The sequence below is a fragment of the Scomber japonicus genome, chromosome 8 (assembly GCF_027409825.1).
Source record: "Scomber japonicus isolate fScoJap1 chromosome 8, fScoJap1.pri, whole genome shotgun sequence".
Taxonomy (NCBI): Eukaryota; Metazoa; Chordata; class Actinopteri; order Scombriformes; family Scombridae; genus Scomber; species Scomber japonicus.
Genome location: NC_070585.1, coordinates 21,428,465 through 21,446,175, shown reverse-complemented (window position 1 = coordinate 21,446,175; position 17,711 = coordinate 21,428,465). Strand labels below are relative to the sequence as shown.

The window sequence follows — 17,711 nt, the reverse complement described above, 5'->3', positions numbered from 1 at the left end:
TTTACATTAAAACTGAGAATTTACACACAACATATCATGATATGTCAATATAGAAAACTAAAAGCTTAAAATTTCACGAGGTGGCGCCAGAGTGTTTGTCACTAAAGGGTTTGATATATTTCTTTATTTCTTTATTAGGGCCTGAGCATTGACCAGTGGCCTAAACATGCATGAAAAGTCACCAAACTTCGTACACACGTCACACCAGGCAAAAAATTGTATGATTTAACGTGATGTGGCCAGGGGACTCCATAGTGCCCCCAAACATTGGGTCATGTGACCAAAAAGTTTCTCTAATCTGCATGAATCATAGTCTCATAGGTCTCATTGGTATAAGGAAATTAATTTTGTGAATTTTTTTTTCACAACAGGAAGTCGGCCATGTTGAATGGCGTGCACCAATTTTCCGACATTTTGAGGACTTTATAATGTTCATAGACTCACCAAATTTGGCACCAAGGTTTAAATTCATGAGTCCTTTAATTTGATACTACAACTGATCCTGGGCGTGGCACAACAGCTCAATAGCGCCTCCAATATCTTTTCCCATTTTGTACGCAGTGACAAACTGCTACACCTGCTAATTTCGCCCATTTATCAAGAGTCACAAATATTAATTTCTGATATGGTCTGAGGCTTTTAAGTTGCAAACTGGCTCCACAGCGCCCCCTGGACCATTAAAAGTTGAAGCCCCGCCTCCTATGTGCACCTACATGAAGGAAATTTGGTGTGCATATGTGTCATGACTGGACGCACAAAAAACTCTCTTGGACCCCTACCCTAGGTCCAACAGGAAGTCGGCCATTTATTTTCAAGGTTGCGATTTTTCACAATTTCCATGCCTCGTACTTTAACTATCTCCTCCATCCTCAGACCTTGAAGATGAAAAGTTGTATAAAGCCTTTGCCTGCGTTATACCTGGTGGGCGTGACAGTTGATGGTTGCCATAAACATGCAAGTCCTTATAACTCCTCTATACTTTGTCGGATCTTTACACATCCTGCACAGCAAACGTCACACCTGGTGAAACCTATTTAGTTTCAAGGTGATTGGGTGTGGGTGTGGCCAGGGGAATCCATAGCGCCCCCCCCCAAACGCCGGGTCATGTCACCAAAAACTTTCTCTGATCTTCATGAAATTTGAAGGACTCATAGGTCTCATCGGTATACCCAGGAATTAATTTTGTCAAATTGTTCCCTCCAACAGAAAGTGCCACTGTGGACATTGTCCGATCTACACCAAATTGGTCACACATATAGAGGGTCCCGCCCTGAATAGATTTATGCATCAATACTTTGTCATATATTGATAGCACCACCTACTGGACACAGGAAGTCAGCCTCATATGACAAACATTATTTGCTTAACATGAAATTTACAGCGTGTGTCCTCCACAACATACACTACAGTGGTGGGTTTAGGTTAAAATGCTATTAATAAGGTAATGGCACTCTAAAATGTTAGAGAGATTCACCAGGCATAGAAACTAGTCATTATTCCATTCTCATAATATTCTGTGAAAACTCTGACCAATCATATCACTCTGTCCGAATGATATGATTGACTGAGTGACCTGCCTGTTTTCCCCTTCCGCATTACGTAATCGTAAAAATCTGACAAAATGACGTCTCTGTTAGTCTGCATTCAATTACCAAGCATCCTTACTATTACTCTGTTGTAACAGAGGTGGTGAAATTTTCTCAAACTCTGAAAAGTAAAAATAAAAGTTCTTCAAAAACAGGAATTACTGTTAACTCGCTGATACAATGGACCCTAACAACTAAGTGATGAATGAGGTTGTGTTTAGTTTAGATAGAAACAAGTTCATGGGACTCAGAAATACTCATGACACATACTAACATGCTGCTGGTGTGAATTTGGCTCATACTTTCTGCTGCATCACATCGACTCAGTATATGACCTTCTGTTTCTCTTTGATGGATGTTTAACAGAAAAACACAACCTCATACAGAGGTGTTCACTGATCTGTAGTGAGTTATTTGATGACCCACATGTCTGTTTCAGTCCCCTTGCTGTAAGCTGAAAATTAAGCAATGTACATGAGATGTGTTGGTTGGCACGTTCCCACACACACACATGACTTAAAACAACGATACATGGAAACTTCAGCGTCAGTGTGGTTGAGCGGTCTGAACGAGGTGCAAATCCCCAGGGGGAGTTTCAGTTTCAGTGCAGAGGCCAGCACTTTTAAAATTGTTTTAAATTATTTCATTAATTAGTTGATTAAGTCATCAAACTAGTTTTTGATAATGCTGCAGGAACACACACATATACACACGGGTGCGCTGTGATATTACTAGCCATTAGTCACTGAGTGTTTCCATTGCAGGATGTGGTAATCTTCTTGTTATTTAGTTGCTAACAGATGAGAGAATGCTACTCAGTCACTGATCCCACCTACATCTTTTTGACATATGCAGGGGGCTGAAACCGCTGATCCTCGGCTCACTCGCCTGTTTCTCTGGCCTTCAGGTTCACTCAACCCTTTTTCCTTGCAAAAGATCTGTTTTTACAATACCTGTCTTGCAGACCTCACTTTTTTATGTAGCATGTAGTATTTTTTATATAGCATCTAATTTCAACTTTAACAGTAATCATCTCTGTATAACACTACTTTACAAGCTTAGTGTACATTATATTGTGTTATAATCATTATTTCATGGGGCCTAAATGATGTTGACAATATAAGAGCATAAATTGAAACTGTCTAGTCTAAAACCTTGAGCTTTTAAAGCCATCAATTTTCCATTTTAATGTCCCACAGAATCTTTTCAGATTTATGGTAAACTGGATTAGAGTTCCATAATTACCTTTTCTTGATCAAAGGTTGTTCAGTTTGTTCAATTTGATTAAAATACCAGCCAGTATTCAGCCTGGTCAGTCGTTTTGTTGGTTTTCTCCCTTATCTGCTTGACCACACACAAGATGAACCCCCAATGGTCTGAGTAAGATAGTGAATGTTATTTGAACCCTATATTACATGAATTTAATGTTTGCTCTTTCGCAATGTAAAAGTGAAACAGTGATGTCTTGGAATGTTTATAACAAGTAACCCCACAAAGATATCATTCTGACTTTTGATTTCAGGACTTTAATCACATAAAATATCATAAAACATCTTGCCAACCTGTTGAAAATTAGGACTTGAAATCTACTATTTAAAAAAACAATTGTGGTTTCATGAGGTTTCAATGTTAAAAAATAGACTCCTTAGGTAGTGATTTGAACTAAATGAAGGCATATCCAGGAAGACGAAACTGTCATGTTAACAGTTTCTGCTAAATTTAGCCTGTTGAGGCTTCTTGTACCTTAGCTGCATATCCTGTTGATGCCCAGAGTCATGTACATTCTGAGTAAACATGCTTAGCGGTCTGTCAAAAGCAGAGAAATGGCCAGCCACAGCTGACATTTCACAGCATAGTTTCTGCACGTGGCTTTGCTTTTTGTTTCACAGGCAATGGTATGGAAATTTTACAGCACTGCACAACCAAAAAAGTAAGACCTCTGTTGATTCAAACAAGCTACTTTTGAGTAGCTACCCCTGAAATATCTGTTGTTCGCATTTCTGAAAAGAAACAACCTTGTTCTTAGCACCTCTGACACGAGGAAGAAAATTATTTTATATTCCAGGTTTACATTTTGTGCAGGTTTACGCAAAAAAGTGTGCATTTATTTTCAGAAATTTCTTTGTCAATAACTTCATACTGAACTGCAGTGTTGTTTGCTTTGTGTTTGCAACCTCACATAAAATTGCATTTAAAACGTCTCTTGAGCCCCACAGTTTGGTAAAACACCTGCAAATGCAAATAGTTTGGGCTATAATTGGCAACTGGGTCACCACCCCAGACCACATTTCACTCAAGTGACAGCATGTTTAAAGTGCTGTTGTCTACAAATATTAAGACCCTAAATTTATGAATTACCAATTACTGTAGATACATACAGGTATATTATGAAATTACAGGTTTAAACAGATTGACCTTGCACTGACCATGTGACATATCAAGTTAGTTATCTTTCAATTCATTATTACATGATAGTTAATGATCTAGGACATGGAAAATGACCATATATATATATATGTATATATATGTATATATATATATATATATGTATATATATGTATATATATATATATATATGTATATATATGTATATATATGTATATGTATATATATATATGTATATATATATATATATACATATATATATATATATATATATATATATATATATATATATATATATATATATATATATATATATATATATGTATATATATGTATATATATATGGTCATTTTCCATGTCAGGGGCACCAGTACACAATAAAAATCACTGGGTTAAATTCTGGCAAAACCAAATAAGATCACACATCCTCCAAGGCCCATAAATGCAAGCCAGTCACCCTAACCCTAATCCTATACCTATAAACATTATCTGGCAAGCACAGACCTTGAACTCTTCAATTACTGCATACTTCAGGATGGACTTCCTGTTGACAAAACAACGCTGCTGCGGAGCAACCTTTGTATACAAATAAAAACTGTTTCAGTATACCATATATCATAATAGAACATTTGGCTGAAAAGATCACAGTGACAAAGAAATAATCCTAATTTAAAATCTAAGTAAGAAAAAATATTATAAAATGAATAAGATTGAGATGAGTTACTTCAGCTCAGTCCTGTTTATGTAACATGTAGGCGTCTTGTGTCTCTCTTCCTGAGATCAGAAGATAACACGTCCGCCGTGAAGTGGTTAAGCCCACCAACGGCCGCTCAAAGAACAGTGAGATTTTATCATCAAAGCACAATGTTGGCTACCTGATGTGCTTTTAGGTGTGAGAAGGAACTAGTGTCATGGGCCTGCGTGTTTCTATTCTCACTTTCTATCTCAAAAGACAGCTACAACAGAAACACAATCTTATATCTCTTTACGGTCTACGATTATCTAGATCTCTTACTAACTCAATTATTTTTTAGGGTATTGACGAATTTCACTAAATTCATGCCTAGAAAGTCAGGAACAAAATAACCTTTTTCAGGCTGCTTGGGAGAAAAGGCACTTTCCCACCAAATGTGTTCTGTTTTTGGTCATGTGTTGTCCAACTTGGAAGTGTCACATTGACATAATTGTTGGTGATTGGATAAGCCAATGAGGGATCCTGTCCCGTTGCTGCACAAGCAACTCTATATAGTTTTTATTTAATGTGTCCTGTTTTTTTAAAGCTGGGTTACATAAATTCAAAAGGCTAGTATAACAAAAATGTCATCCACTCTGCAACGTTAAGCTGCACAGGGCTATGCATCTGCAACAGTCCTCTTTCTCTTTCAGGAAAATCTGTGCATATCTGCGGTGGCTTATTTTTACACCTCATCTTCATTTCTCAACCGACAGAGAATTTGTTAACTTGTGGCTTCTTCTGTAAATAAAGTGTAAAAATTGTAATTGTTTTAGCTTCAGAGATAATTGTTTTGATCTCTAGATAGTTAAAGGGAGGGTGACAGATTTGAGACTGGGCTTAGGTTCTGTCACCTTGATGGGAAGATGGCCAAAATTTTCAGCAATCTCCAGGATGTTCTCATTGGCTCTTCTGCACTTCAGTCCTGTTACTCTGTGGAGTTTGAGAGTTCACTGTAATGAATGTCCAGCAAAGCCCGGACACCTAGCTCTAACTGGCTTACAGCGGGCTCTCCAGCACTTTGTAACAAGATCTGCATATTTAGCCCTTTTGTGCTCATCAGTTTTTTCAATCTGGGGATTCCCAAGGGACAGTAACTTCCAGCAAGAGCACTTGCATTGTAGACTCCAATGTTAACACCATGTCTGAGTGGGACGGAATGGTTGCAATGTTTCTGGGAACTTGAGCTGTCTTCCTTGGTTGAGTTGGAACAGTGCAGTGATAAGAATCCTTCCCAAAGAGCTAGGCTGATGTTGTGCTTTCTCCTCAGCTGTGATGAAGGTGATGGTTTGTTTGGGGGGGTTGGGGTTAGGGTTAGGGTTAGCTCTCCAGAGCTCTGTCCAGGTGATCTTACAAGGTTCTGCATGCTTCTGTCTGGTCTAGGCACCTTGTTTGTACATGCCAACCATGTTGCTGCAATGTTCTTCCTCCACCTCTGCTTGTATTTCTTCCTGAACCAGTTCATGGCCTTAGTGTGGCTTGGGAAAGCTGCCCAGCCTTGCCTGCTGCAGCGCTATAGTGCCCACCAAGATACTGGGCTGCATCCATGCCTCCACTCTAAGCCTAACCCTGCCTAACCCAAACAGCTTCCTGTACCTGCCACTTCCGTCCAGTCTTTACAAGGACTAGGTCAGGCCAGGTTGTTAAGTCACTCTAGGTTTGTTGAAGTGTGTCAAAGATCTTGCCCTTCCCCTCTTTAGGACCACAGTCCTGGTCTTGCCTGTGTTAAAAATGATCCTTGCTTATGAGATAAGTCAAGCTTGAAGTAGCCATCTGCACCCAAAAATGGATGATGTCATCAACATTAGGTCGTCTACATTCCACTTCTGTTGACTTGAACAACCTTCTGTACTGAAGTGTCTATGTATATATTCTTCAAGAAAAACTTCCAGAAAATCTTCCTATTGATGTTGAGCAGCGAGATGATACAAAACTGATTGATGTTGCTCTTCTTTCAGTATGCCTCCATTGAGTATCAAAAACATTGACTTAAAGTAGAAATAGATTAGCAACAAAAGGTGCTACTAAAAATAAAACCACTCATTATTCAGTGTTGTTGATTAATTAGCATTATTTTAAAATGTAATTGTAAGTGCTGGAGCTAATTTTAACCACTTAATATATAGTTGGGTAGTTTAATTAAATCATAATCATAATTAATCCATGAAATCTTAATCTGAAAAGTAGTTGTAGCTGTCAAACACATTGATTGGAGTGAAAAGTAAAAAATATATAAAATAAAAAAAATACAAGTATATCTCAAAATCATACTTATGTACAGAACTTGAGTATGTGTTCTACTTTACTTTTCACTTTTGGTACTCTTATAATCTTGCAATATGTAAACAAGCATTTATTTTAGGTGGCTCATTGCTTGTTTGTCCTATATCCTCTCTGGGCCCCATCATATCTGTTTGACTGAGAAAAACTGTTTGATCTGACTCAAAATGAAACCTCAACACTTCAACAGTATGTCAGTAGATTAACATTATTGCTTCATATTATAGTCAAGGGAATTTCTGGGTGAGCACTGTGAATTTGTACTCTAACTGAATATCTTGATCTTTATCCTATCCTTAATTTTAATTGCTAATGCTTTAATATCAGTCACACTGTAAAGAACGGAACAAATACAGCTTTAACAACTATTTCTGTATAATTCTTACTTAACTGTATAATTGTAGTGTATAGTATAGATATGATAATGATGCTGAAATACGGTTTACGAGACATTAGCTGATAAATTAAAGAAAAAAACAATGGAAATATTATAGATTCACTGAAAATGGGTCACTGGTTTGCAACATTTAGCAGGAAGTACGTTTCCTATGTTTCAGCCAATCACTATGATTTCCACTTTGTAAATCTTGGTCACCTTGTGACTAAATCTTCCATTTGAGGGGGAAGACATCAGTTGTGCAACAGAAGTGTGATGAAACACAATGATCAGAAGACTGGCTGCTGTGATTCTTTTCGGTACATTATGTGAGTGCAATTCTTTTACTTTGTAAGATGAGTATTGTATAGTATTATATTATTATTGAGTATTGTAAACCATTATTTTAAAGTGTAACATTTAGTTTGTAAACTTAATTTCAGTATTGATAACAATTTGCATGGACATGCAGTTGGCCTCTGTTTCATAATTTTCATAGTATTTGCCCTGTGTAGTGACTCTGTTGTTGTCTCTTTTCTTTAGCTCTGGTTCAAACTGCAGAGATCCCTCAAAAGATCTCTGTGACTGTGGCTGAACTTGGTGATAATCTGACTTTGACATGCCCCATCTTTGAGGAGGAGGCTGGGTTATTTTACTGGTATAAACTGAGTTTTGGATATATGTTCCAGACTATTGCTATGGGATCTTTTGGCAAAATCCCAACTAAAACAACATTTAACAACTCAAGATTCAACACTACAGGAAACAAAACCCATTATTTTCTTAACATCAGAAATGTAAGCAAAGAAGATGAAGCAACATACTTTTGTCAAGCTGGATCGGCATACGTAATGAAATTTATTGATGGCACACTTCTGGCTGTGAAAGGTAAGTATATTAATTTCAGTATCTTTGCTTCCTTTGCCTGCATCAATCCATAAAACAATCAGTTAATTCTTGTTCATGCCTTTTTTGTGAATCACACAGATCATAGAGAACAGCAGAAATCTTTCTACGTGAAACAAACTCCGGAGACAGAGTCAGTCCCGCCGGGCAAACCAATGACTTTGCAGTGTTCACTTCTCTCCAAGAAGAAAGAAAACAGAGCCCAGTGTCCAGACCAACACAGTGTGTACTGGTTCAGAGATGGATCACAAGACTCACACCCAGGCGTCATTTACACTGAGAAGACCAGGTGTGATGAGCAAGAGGAAAGGAGCTGTGTCTACAGTCTGTCCAAAACTATACAGGACTCCTCTGATACTGGGACTTACTACTGTGCTGTGGTCACATGTGGACAGATCCTGTTTGGTGAAGGAACTAAAGTGGAGATAAGTATGTCTTTAAAGTCTTATTTAAAAAATAAGTACATTGTTGAGAAAACTGGTTTAATATTGATTAATATAGTTATTATAATCACATTGTATTACAATATAATTTAGTTTATTGTCTCACACCCAGGGGATTGTCAAGGGTACATCAAAGCGATCATGAGATGATCAGCAAATCACACAGGTCTCACTTGTTGCTTTGAAGTGCTCACAGTTCGTAGAAATACATTATAAACAAGCCGCAAAGGTTGGAAACCACTGAATTGGTTAGGTACATGGGGTGGACCAATGGTAACACATAGTGCACTTTTAGTGGTCTTGTTGTGGACACAGTTCAGCTTCAGCATTTTACTCTTTCTGTCTTTGTTCCGTCTCTGTGTGCATTTACTCAATTTTCTGTTCTCATTATATGATTACCTACCTTTGTGTGTCAGGTTATGCATGCAATTTTCTTAGCTGATTGTAAAGCTATTGCGAACTAGTTGTTGTTCTCTTTATTTAGTGTGTAGTTTATATAATGGCCATTTTAAAATCACTTATTGAAACTAAACTTGTGTGGAACTTATCTTAAAACAACATAAAACAGGAATAAATGAAAAAAACCCCAAAAGCTAAGCCAGTTATATTTATGAATTGTATAACAAATCACTGAGGCTCTGGAATTGTTAGTTGAAATTGTCTAAAATATGTGGAAGAGGAAAAATGGGTAATGGGTATAGGGTAAAGGGTATTAACGTAACTTAAAAACTGAGATATTACCCGACTGTTGGTATTAACCTGTAGAGTCGGACAGATTTTTGATGAGTGTTCCAGGCCACAAACTCTGCGAAAATCCAATGGATGTGACGTTTTTTTCACACTCCCAAGTGCCTTTCCGCTCTCCTGCTAATGTCAACAAACAACAATAAAGGCATAATGATACAAACAACAAAAACTGTGCTACCTAGCTAGAAACATCCTGAAGATATTAGCTCTCCAGCTAATAAAGCTCGCTGTTGCCGTTAACAGTACATTTAACAGCAAAACATGGCTGCAATGACCAGTCGTCCAATCCCGAGCAGCACACATAGAACAATATACACACATAAAACATTATTTCCTCAACAAAGAAGACAAGCTCCAGAGCAAAAGCAGAACATAACTTATTGCTTTTGGTTTAGTCCAGAGGTGTTAATAAGCACAAATTTCCCAGCAAAACCGCAGTGTGTTTCTCCATAGTAACCGCTCACTGCTCTTGGGTCATAGCACGTTGTTTCCTGTACGCAGCTAATTGTTTCGCAGCCACAGCATGTTTTTCACTACAATTAAAATATATTACTTAATAATTTAACACTAACTTGTAACTGTCTCTCTGGGGTTTTTTTCTGATTTCAGAAAAACTCTGTCCACTTGTCATTGTGCTTGGGACACTGCTGGCCTGCTGTGTGATTGTGATTGCTACTCTGATATTCTTCAGGAATCGAAGGTCAGCTTGTAAACATTGCAAAGGTGTGTTCATTGTGCACTACATTCATCTTTTGACACATTAATATCTGAAAATAAGCTCTCACTATTGCATCTATTTAAATATCATCTGGGTTATATTACTCATCTGCGCCCTTTTGTCAAATGACTTACTTTTGTGTATAGGAAGATTAACGGCTTCTTATCATGTTGGAAATGAAAGACCAGCAGAGGCTCGACCAAGTACTGAGGTAAATATAATTGCCAATATATTATAATCTATTGCATGAATGGGACTGTATTATAATATGGTTATTCTGCATCGGATATGTGCCATGGATGTGAATGTTGACTTTCAGAATAGAAACACACAGAACGTAGCATGCTGGGTGGCTCCTATTCATTTTGTATGAAAAGCAGAAAGGAGCATGATGGGATAGTTGTTGCTGAGGGATGGGAAGGTAGTGCAAGGTTCAAATAAACTACCTCTTACCCAGAAGGGGTTTAAAATTGTGGTGCAGTAACCAATCATCACTGACATCCCATCATTGATCTGTAAGATTCTAACTGCTGCTTGAACTGACAGCACAGTACATCTGCTCCCAGGCGGCAGAGTGCGGGTGTTTTCTGTGTGTCAACCTTCTCTTAAACAAAACTCAAGAGTGACTTCTTAAACTTATTTATTCCTTGTTCAGTAATTACATTAGAATGTAAATCAGCAATCTTTAGATTACAAGGCATATTTAGGTGTCATATAAAGTCTCAAAAGACTCAGTCCACAAAGAAATGCACATAACTGAACTGAAACTGAAACAGTGCATTTAAACTAGCCATTTGGGCTTATATATAGTCAGTATTTCCCCTGCCATTGCTTTGAAGGGCAGCCTGCCTCTCCAACGAGAACCTCCGCCCCTCCTCATTTCACCTTAGCCCAGTGTGAGAATCTCAGCTGCATTTTGCTGTCATTTATGGTCATGCTAGTTTCTCTCCTCTGCTCTCCGTGCTACAATTCATTACTGTGGTTGGTCTGAGCGTGAGTCACTCAGAAAACAGTCAGCCAATCTGAAGAGAGGGGCTTTGAGCAGACACAAGACAGCTCATTTCACACTGAGAAAGTAGCTTGTACAGCTGTAACTATAAAATATACAAATGTCTGAAAATAAACCAAATATTAAACTCGAGGAAGGGGCATAATATGACCTCTATAATTTGTGATGTTAAAATGAATTGGACTAACCTCTGTTAATCATAATTATCATTTGCAGGATGGCGATGCAGCACTGAATTATGTAGCACTGGATTTCCCCTCAAGAAAAGCTAAAAGGTGGAAGAATAAAAGCGAGTTACCGCAGGACTGTTTGTACTCTGGCATGAGAGACTGACAGTGAAATCCCCATGATGAAGAAACATCTGATATGTACATTGTCACATACAATTTTGACACAGCTGTGATTCCTGTTTAGGAGAAGTAAGAAATTGTAATCTCAAGTATTTTTTATTGTTAACAGCATTGTCAGATGGTAGAGACAACACTTTTCTAATTTTGCTTGGTTGAATGAAGAATGGATAATTACTATTATTTAATTTGTGTTATTATTACTATAGCTTGTCATATTGATTGTTAATAATCACTCAAAATTCTGGATAAAATATGATTAATAGAAGAAAAACTTGTATTGCCATTAAAGAGAAAATCCATGTTCTATGTTATTTTAATTATGATATTAGACATGTTTGTGGATATTTACTCATAATACAGTTTTATTAGCACAATTATATTGGAACAGGTTCTTAGAAGTCAAGGCTATGGGAAGCTCCAGAGTATGGATTATGGGCTCGTTCAGGGCAGAGACTTTATGTAAGTCTATTCTCAGTCGGAGAAGTAGGAGAACTAATGAACCTGATCAGCTGGTCAGAAAAAGTAAGCAACTAAGTAAACATTTTTGCGAATGCACACAAATAACAAGAGCGTTTTGCTTTGTCAGTATAACAATGACTAAGAACGATACATCATGAACAAGATGATGATTTCATATGGGAAACTGAATTTCCTGAGAATTGCATCACCTACAGTAGCAGAATGTTTTTTCTAAAGTAAGGCTTCAGCATACTGACAGAAAGGAGGAATAGAGCAATAGATGATTAGGGTTGAACATTTATGTAGTAAGGCCAAAATAGATTTTTATGTAAACCAGATCTGAGGTTTGTTACGGTATGAGCATGCTGGAAGGACTGCAGCCTTTGCATAGGCCAATGCTAAAGTGTGAGATGTACTTGACGAGGCTACAAACAGGATGAGGTAAACTGTTGAGTGGGAGGCAGAGCTCCATTGAGACTGTTCTCAGCAGGAAAGAAGAAATGGTGACAGACAGGTTTGCCTAATCCAGACATGATGAGTCTAAATGTGCAGTGATGGTCAAACAGGAATGTCTGCAAGATGTTAGCTTGACATTCAGTTTTTTTCTGTTGTGGAAATGTTTGAGGACATGAAACTGAGTGGGCCATTTGTAAAGCTCCAGAAATGCACACATTTTAGACCCCCCGCTCCCATACATAGTAATAATTGACTGAAATATGAAACCATGACTAGGCCTACACTTATATAGCACCTTTCTAATTTTCTGATATGAGGATTCAGATGATACAGATGATTTTATTCAACAGTATGGTGCCATTTCAAAGTTGTTTTTTTATTTTGCCAAAGTGAATGTGTGTCAGACTCAAAATACAGTCAGTGTTTCACATGGAAAGCATTTGAGCCAGTCAGCTTAATTTTAATTTTAATTTTTATTGAAGTAATATCAGACTGAGACATCGAGCATGAAGGTAAATAAAATTAAGAATATGACATGTTAGACGGGCAACAAAAATATGTTACTATGATACTTCTAATTGTATGATTTTTTTGAGCCAGCTCCAATATTTGATACTTATCCAAGATAAAAACATAGAAACAATGACAAACAGATGCAAGAGCTCAATATTATTAATATTGAACATGAGAGTACACACTGTCCTCTGAAAACTCTCTCTTCTTTCTTCCTCTCTTTGCTTTTCTTTCAGAGAAATTCAGTGCAGCGTAGTTCATTGTGTCATCAGCTTCAATCTGTGCAGCAAATGAAATGATTACTTACTTAAGAGATATTTATATATGGTTCCTTTAATAGAATAACATTCAGTGTTGGGTGTAATGCTTTTAGGTAATCACGTTAGATTTATCTGCAACACAGTAAGGTAACGAGTTACTAGTGTGCCCGTGCAGAGGCTCTTCAGCTTGGCCAGTCTTGTGGAGAAACAGGTTGTCTACATATTATTTTGAGGCAGTTATTATTTGTACAACATGGTGTTATAATGGTCAAGACTCATATTATTTTATTTTTTGATATGTTATGTTTATACAACATTGCCAGCGTTGATAACGAGTAACACAAAAGTAATGTAACAATAATTAAGTAAGGTAACACATTACTTTTTATAAAAAGTAACGAGTAACGTGTAATTCATTACATTTTTTGAGTAATGACTGCGGCACTGATAACAATACATTTCATGTTGTTTTTTTACTCACCATTGTCAAGTTGTCATGTTGAGTTTCTGAAATAGTGCTTTCCTTACCTAAAGATGAAAGAAATCAGAAGAATAATTTTGATAGATACATGAAGTTAATCAGGCTTTTTAAGAAGAGTTTACTGTTGTAAAATATATCTTGATTTTACCCTAGAACCTCTACTGTAAAGACATGTTCAAACTTGTACATGATATGCATAAAATGGATGATTTTGATTAAATTATGCCTTAAATTAGTCAAAATGTTATGCATTAAATTAACATGTTTTTATGTAACAGAAGCATTTAGTTAGTTATAACTCTTACCTTTATACTGTTCACGTACTCTTAGACTTCGGTTGCAGATGAAGACGATATTTACAACAACAGAAACGGCCAAGCAGACAATTAATATCACTATTCCAATAAATACTGAATGTGTTGTTTGCACTAGAAAATAAAACAAAAAAGAAAGACTTGTCAGTGTTTCTCAAGTCTACATAATTTGAGTATTATTTTCATTATTTAACACCAAATCATACCAAGTTCCAGTTTAGTTCCATTTCCAAATAATATCTTTCCACAAGTGGCCACAGCACAGTAATAAGTCCCAGCATCAGAGGAGCTGATGTTTTTAGAGAAGTGATAGTCACAGCTCTTTGGAGACAAATTCATGTCAGATTTCTTTCTACATTCATCAGGGCTACTTCCATCAGTGTAGATGAAGTCTGGGTGAGATCCATTTGATCCGGTTCTGAACCAGTAAACACTGTGTCCTCCTGAACAAGTCTTGTTCCCAGAGTCAGAGAGGACTGAACACTGGAGAGTCACAGAGTCTCCTGGATGGACTGGATCAGATACTGTTGACCGCTGAACAACAGTATAGTTTGATGTCCTTTCACTGTTTCCTGTGTAATGTAAAACTATGTTAAAATTGAATACCTCCACACACAGTTTGAAAACTGACATTAAAGTATATCACAAATATGAATATATGTTTTGTAATAAAATTGTGAAATTAAAGTTACATTAAAATATATCACATTATTACCTTTTACTAACAAATATGTCCCTCTCCAGTCAGTATAAAACCAGTCAGTGACTCCACAGTGGTACATTCCTTCGTCTTCTTGGGTTGTCCTCAAAATGGTCAGGTTACTAAAATTCTTATCTCTATGTACGTCAAATTTTGAGGAAGAAAACTCTGGTGCATACTCAGGTGTGGCAGATTTAAAGACTTTAACAATTAATTTCAGAGTATCACCAGCATGCTGCTTGTACCAGTAGAAATATTTACTGCTGAACTCATCAGACAAAGCACATGTGAAGTTTGCAGGTTCACCAAGTTGAACTGTGATTACTGGAATCAGTGTATCTGAATTCAATGAAAAATATAGAACACAAGACATTGTAAATAACAATTATTGTAACATTAATTGTATAGAGAATATACAGAATAAGATGGTACTTACATGCTTGATGAAGGACAAGCAGTGTTACCCACAACACGATCATCTTGACTTTGTCTCTTGTTAGAAACCTAGTTGGTTTTTCAGTGTATAAAGGAGGTGATGTAACGTGGCCACGATCTGCATGTCACACTGAGAAATGCATGTGATTGGTTATCAAAGATTCAAGACTCAAAGTGCACTTCCTGTCAAATTTGTCTCATCCATCTTTGTGAAGCATATTTCATTCCTCATTGTTCACCATTCACTCAGTCATTTAATGATAATTTGTTAACTCTTGCATTACTGCTTTCATCTTGTGTTGTTCATCTTTGGTAGGCATGTGCAGCTTCTGTCCTCACTCTGCATGTAGGTGTACAGCTCTGCAGTGAGCTAAACACACTTCTAACAGTGTTTGAAGACAAGAGTGGGTTGTGAGGATTTTACAGGAAAATAATGTGAAAGAGGCTAACTTATGATTTAGAACAGCGTTGCACAGAGAGGCACCAACCAGTATTGATTTCTGAATTAATTGATTTGGTGTTTGTTTTGGACTCTCCGGGATTCTCTATACAATTATTGGGGAAGCTGCAAGTGTCGGTCTAAAAAGTAAAATATTGTCAGCAGCAGGAACATTCAAAATCCATATTATATTATGAAATGTATAAATACGGTTTCTTCTAAACGTTTTCTTTGTTAACTTCTTCTTTTATTTTTATGGCATATTTAATTCTTTTCATTTATTGAACAGTCACAGTTAAGTAAGTCTGTGTTAAGTTGAGTTAAATTGCCCTTTCAGTGTTGTTTTAGTTTACAGTTTGGGCCACCAAAAATTTACTTGGGGAACCAGATTTAGGGGCTTCATGGCCCATGCTTAAAAATATTAGCATCTATTCGTGCATATCATCTTAAGACAAGGAACTTTGAAGGACCCTTGAAGGGTCGCCAATGGCAAACAGGTCTAGGGGGAGGGGCCAGACAAAGGGTAGCTCAGAAGACCCTAATGATGAAGAAGATATATGGTTTTTCGTGTCCCTTTCCTGGACGCGGGTGGGGCTCGGGGGCGAGCGCCTGGTGGCCGGGCCTTCGCCCATGGGGCCCGGCCGGGCACAGCCCGAGGAAGGGACATGGGACCCCGATCCCACAGACTCACCACCAGTAGGAGGGGCCAAAGGGGTTGGGTGCAATGTGAGCTGGGTGGCAGCCGAAGGCAGGGACCTTGGCGGTCTGACCCTCGGCTGCAGAAGCTAGCTCTAGGGACGTGGAAAGTCACCTCTCTGGTGAGGAAGGAGCCTGAGCTGGTGCGCAAGTTGAGAAGTTCCGGCTAGATATAGTCGGCCTCACCCCGATGCATAGCAAGGGGTGAGGAACCAGTCTTCTCGAGAGGGGTTGGGCTCTTGTCCACTCTGGAGTTGCCACTGGTGAGAGGCGCTGGGCAGGGGAGGCAATACTTATTGCCCCCTGGCTTGGTGCCTGTATGTTGGAGTTTACCCCGGTAGACGAGAGGGTAGCCTCCCCCCGCCTACGGGTCAGGGGACGGATCCTGACTGTTGTTTGTGCCTATGGTCCAAACAGCAGCTCAGAGTATCCACCCTTTTTGGACTCCTTGGAGGGGGTACTGGAAAGCACTCCCCCTGGGGATTCCCTCATTCTGCTGGGGGACTTCAACGCCCATGTTGGCAGCGACAGTGAGACTTGGAAGGGTGTGATTGGGAGAAACGCCCCCCCCCCCGATCTGAACCCGAGTGGTGTTCTGTTATTGGACTTCTGTGCTCGTCACAGATTGTCCATAACGAACTCCATGTTCAAGCATAAGGGTGTCCATATGTGCACTTAGCACCAGGACACTCTAGGCCGCAGTTCGATGATTGACTTTGTAGTCGTGTCGTCGGACTTGCGGCCACATGTCTTGGACACTCGGCTGAAGAGGGGCGGAGCTGTCAACTGATCACCACTTGGTGGTGAGTTGGCTCCGATGGTGGGGGAGGATGCCGGTCAGACCTGGCAGACCCAAATGTATTGTGAGGGTCTGCTGGGAACGTCTGGCAGAGTCTCCTGTCAGAGAGTTTCAACTCCCACCTCCGGGAGAGCTTCGACCACGTACCGAGGGAGGCGGGGGACATTGAGTCCGAGTGGGCCATGTTCCGTGCCTCCATTGTTAAGGCGACCGACCGGAGTTGTGACTGCAAGGTGGTCAGTGCCTGTCGTGGCGGCAATCCCCGAACCCGTTGGTGGACACCGGCGGTGAGGGATGCCGTCAAGCTGAAGAAGGAGTCCTATAGGGCCTTTTTGGCCTGTGGGACTCCGGAGGCAGCAGGCAGGTACCGGCTGCGGCGGTCACTGAGGCAAAAACCTGGACATGGGAGGAGTTCGGTGAGGCCATGGAAAAAGACTTCCGGACGGCTTCGAAGAGATTCTGGACCACTATCTGGCGTCTCAAGCCCAATTTCCACTGAGTCCGGCAGCGGCGCGTTACAGCTGCGCCGCGGTCACCGGAGCTGATAGGTAACACTATAATCAATGAGAGTATCTCCACCGGGAACGTTTCAGCAGCATGTCAGCAACGTCTCAGCAGCAGCTCCC

The 17,711-nt window shown here is 39.0% G+C and overlaps 2 protein-coding genes across 2 annotated transcripts; one reads left to right on the top strand and one right to left on the bottom strand.

Moving 5' to 3' along the window:
- Positions 1-7,899: 7,899 nt before the first annotated feature.
- On the top strand, positions 7,900-11,634 carry LOC128362809 (uncharacterized; the record flags this gene model as incomplete). Its single annotated transcript, XM_053323661.1, has 5 exons — positions 7,900-8,248; positions 8,348-8,695; positions 10,066-10,179; positions 10,321-10,385; positions 11,400-11,634. Coding segments are annotated over 5 exons (993 nt in total), but the record flags the coding sequence as incomplete, so codon positions are not given.
- A 1,696-nt stretch (positions 11,635-13,330) lies between these two features.
- LOC128362808 (uncharacterized) lies at positions 13,331-15,195 on the bottom strand. The gene is made up of 5 exons (XM_053323660.1): positions 15,153-15,195; positions 14,732-15,055; positions 14,223-14,588; positions 14,008-14,130; positions 13,331-13,353 (listed from the first exon to the last, which is right to left on the bottom strand). Exons 1-5 carry the CDS (start codon positions 15,193-15,195, stop codon positions 13,331-13,333), a joined length of 879 nt encoding a protein of 292 aa, XP_053179635.1.
- Between the last annotated feature and the right edge of the window lie 2,516 nt (positions 15,196-17,711).

Coding starts and splice junctions, on each gene's coding strand:
- LOC128362808 (XM_053323660.1), bottom strand. CDS start 15,195: ATGATCGTGTTGTGGGTAACACTGCTTGTCCTTCATCAAGCAT. Junction 14,131..14,222: donor TGGAACTAAACTGGAACTTG/GTATGATTTGGT, acceptor TTTATTTTCTAG/TGCAAACAACACATTCAGTA. Junction 13,354..14,007: donor AGTACGTGAACAGTATAAAG/GTAAGAGTTATA, acceptor ACTGTGTTGCAG/ATAAATCTAACGTGATTACC.